The 4797-nt window shown below is 38.5% G+C and overlaps 2 protein-coding genes across 2 annotated transcripts in view; both read left to right on the forward strand.

Moving 5' to 3' along the window:
• The window catches only part of snx6 (sorting nexin 6), a 9629-nt gene extending 4839 nt beyond the window's left edge, over positions 1-4790 (forward strand). The window contains exons 7-14 of the mRNA XM_008398914.2: positions 142-237; positions 334-439; positions 959-1034; positions 1805-1844; positions 2678-2764; positions 2847-3006; positions 3094-3179; positions 3415-4790. Of these exons, the coding sequence (XP_008397136.2) occupies positions 142-237; positions 334-439; positions 959-1034; positions 1805-1844; positions 2678-2764; positions 2847-3006; positions 3094-3179; positions 3415-3468 (705 nt within the window). The 3' untranslated portion in view covers positions 3469-4790. The remainder of the gene's footprint in view (positions 1-141; positions 238-333; positions 440-958; positions 1035-1804; positions 1845-2677; positions 2765-2846; positions 3007-3093; positions 3180-3414) is intronic.
• psma3 (proteasome 20S subunit alpha 3) overlaps positions 3529-4797 on the forward strand; it is an 8304-nt gene continuing 7035 nt past the window's right edge. The window contains exon 1 of the mRNA XM_017302395.1: positions 3529-3604. Coding sequence (XP_017157884.1) covers positions 3529-3604 — 76 coding nt within the window. The remainder of the gene's footprint in view (positions 3605-4797) is intronic.

Genomic DNA, 4797 nt, shown 5'->3' on the forward strand with positions numbered 1-4797 from the left:
GTGTACAGTGAATACTCTGAGTCTTAATAGGTACTAATATTTCAGAGTTGATTTATAAGAAGTAATGGGACAAGTCAGGAATAGCTGAGGAAATCCATGGCTATGCAGTGTGTGTGATCACCACCATGTTGTCCCTGACAGCTGAGTGTACGAGGAAAGAACAAGAAGGAGAAACTGGAGGATTTCTTTAAGAACGTTGTGAAGTCGGCTGATGGTGTTCTAGTGGCTGGAGTCAAGGTAAAACCAGAAGTAGAGCTCACTCCTCTTGGCTGCCTTTCATGCTCTCATGTKTGGCTTTTTATGGAAGCGTGTTGTCTCCTGCTTGTCTTTCAGGACGTGGATGATTTCTTTGAGCATGAAAAGACGTTTCTACTAGAATATCACAACAGAGTCAAAGATGCTTCGGCCAAATGTGACAGAATGATCCGCTCACATAAAAGTAAGCTCGAGCCATGCAAAATCATTGAGTCATTTAGAAGTTTTCTAGATGAATGCTTCACGTTTCCATATTACTCTTTTGACCTCACCTTGGTTCTGCTGACTCCTTGAAATGCGTTAATGTGTTTTTCTACCAGTTCTTGTTTGTCCCAGCCTTGAAAACATTGAACTAAACTGAAACTGAGGTGGTTATTTTATGGCATCTATTTTAAAGGAATATTGACATAAATATTATCTGTGTAGTTAAATTGTCCAGGCACTAACAACCTTAACAAAAACGCAGAATTAAACTGAAGGAGGATCAAACAGTAAATGACTGTGACCTTTATAATGACTAGGCGCTAGTACCAGCTGCAGTTAAGAAACTGTAAGCTCCATGGTGGAAACATCCACCTAGAAAAACAAAAAACACCTATTAGTGTTTTATTGATGATGTTTTCCTGGCAGAGAGAGCAGGTTGAAATGCTGTCAGTGTGTTTGTGCTGTGATCGCTGTCTGATGAGTATCTCTGCCTGTTTAGATGCTGCTGATGACATGAACAGAATCGCCTCCTCTCTGTACACATTAGGAACACAGGACTCCACAGACCTCTGCAAGTATGGACAAATCTATTTCAGGGCTCAWACAATTAAGTGGATTAATCCTGATTAATCGATTGCTGAAATAATCGTCAACAGATTTAGTAATTGAATAATCAAAAAAAGCAATTTGGTGAAACCCCTCTGCCCCCAACATATTTAGASCAGTAATTAAGTCAAAATTTTACAAAAAATATAGATACATTTTGCATTGAAGATAAAAATACCTCTGTCTGTAAATGTGTTTTAGCCAAAACTCCTGGGGTGGCGTGGTTTTAACTCCACCTGGTTCTGATTTACTGCAGGAGTGCTGCGTTAAYGCATTTCAGGCAATWAAATGTTTTTCTTACCTAAAGAATTAATTTTGCATATTTTAATGTATTTCTAATATTGTATAAAAAAAGACTTGTGTGGATAAATGTAGAATCTGCCAAAATTTTTATCTGATTAATCATCATAATCCATATATCAACTAAGATAAACGTTTTTGATGACACGCCATCTTGCAGCTAAACATGACGCCTACTGTGGAGGCGTTTGTTCAGTTATGTTTTATTCTTTTAACTTGAGCTGTTTTTAGTGAAATCACAGACACAATCATCCATACCCAGTTGATTTTTCAACATTTTCTGTTGCTAGAAAAAAATGTGTGCCTCTGGATGGAAAATGGAAGATTGATTTTCTAATTCCACAATGAAATCCTATCCTGACGTACCTTCTTCACATTTATATTCTGGGGGCGTCAGAATGTAACCAGCATAATGTYCCTCTTTTTTTCTTTCCTTAAGGTTTTTCCTGAAGGTATCAGAGCTATTTGAGAAAACTAGAGTAAGTGTCTCTTCATTTCTGATCCTGGTTAAATGAGGCGTTAACATGGCTACTTGTAGGCTTSATTACAGTTGACAAGAAGTTCAGTTTGATAAAGGTTTAGTTGGAGGTGATTTGTCCTGAGGCCATGTGGTTGTTGGGTGGGAATGACGGATAGAGCTGGGTGTCATCAGCATGGCAGTGGCATGTAGCAATAGGCCTGTCATAATAAACAATAAATCAATTAATTGCATGATAAACTAAAGCAAACTCATTTGCTTGATTCATTGTTTTTCTCTTTTCTTTCTCTTTTTACCAAAAMTGATCTTCAGTCTGGTGCTTTGGTTTCAATTATCCCTTTTTTGAAAGACAATTTTGTCTACAGAGAATTTAGAATTCATTTTATTTGTTGTTTCTGTAGTTTTGTTTATTTATTTTGGATATTTAAAATGTCTTCCAGTTCTAATGTTTAAATGTTCATCAAAATTTAAAGTTTATTGATCTTTGAGACTGTTCTTGCATTATTCTTCCATCGTTACTATCATATTAGTTGAAAGTTGTCTCAAAACMACAATATTATTGTTTATCGCAACAAGCTCTGGGAAAATGTGTTATTGTGACAGGCCTATGTAGCAATTGATCTTTTGTAAAAAAATGTACCTTTATAACTCGGATGTAGAATAATAGTAAAGGTAATCGCTGAAACATTACTGGGAAGGAATTTTTCAATGCTACTTAGAACGCCAAGAATAATTAAACCCAGAATATGTAATAATAACTGCTCTGAACTGGACCTTTACCTGAAAGTCTTTTTYCTGAAACTGRTTGTTTCTGTTTTGGTTTTTGTCTTAAAGAAAATTGAGGCTCGAGTTGCAGCAGATGAAGACCTGAAGCTGGCTGACCTCCTCAAATATTACCTGAGGGAGTCACAGGCTGCTAAGGTCTGAACACATACTGAGATGAGTCACCAATAATGAGCCAGCTGAGTGAAAGTATTGATTTTTCATGTGCCACCCTGGACAGGACCTGCTGTACCGGAGGAGCCGGGGCCTGGTGGACTATGAGAACGCTAATAAAGCTCTGGATAAAGCGCGAGCTAAAAACAGAGATGTTTTACAGGCAGAGACAAACCAGCAGCTTTGCTGCCACAAGTTTGAGAAGATCTCYGAGTCTGCCAAGCAAGGTCAGTCACTGCTTTAGTGCAAATTATTGGAATTATGGTCAATYATTTTGTTAGAAACTCTAACAATGCGTCTCCTTCTGAACGTAGAGCTGATAGATTTCAAGACGAGAAGAGTGGCAGCTTTCAGGAAGAACCTGGTGGAGCTGGCAGAGCTGGAGCTCAAACATGCCAAGGTACCGATGTCACTCTGGGGTCAACTTCCAACAGAGTGTGGGGAGGAGAGTCCATGGGTTAGAGTTAGGGTCATCATTGGTCCAGTTTTGGGTTCCCTAAGGGAAAAATCCTGATGTTTTGTGAAGTAAAGTTTTATGGTTAGATGAGACAGATATTTTTATTTCCTTTCTTTGACACTGCCACAACAGACTGAATTGTGTTTTTTATGGACTWCTTTTCTGCTTGTGTCTCTAGGGTAACCTGCAGCTACTGCAGAGCTGTGTGGGCATCCTGAAAGGTAACACTTAACCGTCCCGTCCTGCCTGCAGCCAGCTGGACACGCCCACTGTTAGGACGGAGCCTGTGAGAATGGACAAAACACTGAGACGTGGACCAGAGAGACAGCTGGGGGTCAAAAATGACACGAAGTCTGTTTTCTTCATCAGTAACCAAACACAGTCTTCAACACTCTACTCACTATCCCTAAAGCCACCCATGCTTGTCCTTCTGGTTCATCATCAGAACCTCAGCACCGGCACTGGTCCTCTTGGCCGAATGCAAGCCCTGCAACACTTTTAGCGTGCTTTCATTCTAGTCTATCACTTTAGGTATTTTCTTGATTTCTCCTGAACATCCATCATTTGAAAGTCTTTATCATCACCCAGAGAACAAATCCGGTCCATCTGGGCTCTGCAGTCTGGATGTAGTTCAGCTCTCAGCTGTAGTTGGACATTTATTAGTAGTTTTGCTGAGTTTAAGCACCGTTCTAAGAACTCTTTTAAATACTCTACATGAAATAAATTCACCATATAATCTACAAATAAATGCAATGAGATGACAAATATGATTTGCTGATGTGTTCCATAATTGTCCACACTATAAAGCAACCTGATGCAGTATATAAAGTTACATGAACGCCACTCGAAGGTTGATAGTGAAAGCAGCATGTTTATCTGTACAAAATGCCTCCAGTTTGTCAAATAACCATCAACTTATTAACMCAACAGTATCTAAAGATGGCACAYGGAAGTATTTTGTTCTTAAGTGAATCAAAACAATTGATGAGAAAACATATCAACTAATACAGCAAACATCATTATAGGAACACAAATATTAACTATTTTTAGCTTCTCACTCTTCTTCCACTTCTGCCAGATTTTTCTCCTTACTGACAACACATATCTCCGTTGATAAATGTGTGTGTCACGCCGGGACGCTTTGTCCATTTACAAAATTATTGAGAAGCAAATCAGCAAAAAGACAAAACTACTTCAATCCTGAAACGTTTCTGTTTTGCATTATTTTACTGACAATACGTTTGCTTGTTACCCATCATGTCCCCGTCCACATCTTCCTCCTCTGTTGTTTTGGTGACGCTTGTATGTCTTTATCTGTTTTAACGTGTTACTGCTGGTGTGTGCAGGTGGAAGCCGGCTCTTGGTTCCTGTTCTAGTTTAAGTGTCATTTAAAAGAAAAAAAGAAAAAACTACAAAAATTTACTTGTACTTGTTTGTATTAACCAATGAATGCTAATCGTCTGTTGCTTCGGTTTGTTTTCCATTCCAGTCGATGGTGGAGCTTCAGTCTTTTTGCCTTAATGTCAGTCGTTCAGTTTAACTTTATTTTTCAAAAAAAAAA

Source organism: Poecilia reticulata, linkage group LG22, assembly GCF_000633615.1.
Source record: "Poecilia reticulata strain Guanapo linkage group LG22, Guppy_female_1.0+MT, whole genome shotgun sequence".
NCBI classification, from domain to species: domain Eukaryota; kingdom Metazoa; phylum Chordata; class Actinopteri; order Cyprinodontiformes; family Poeciliidae; genus Poecilia; species Poecilia reticulata.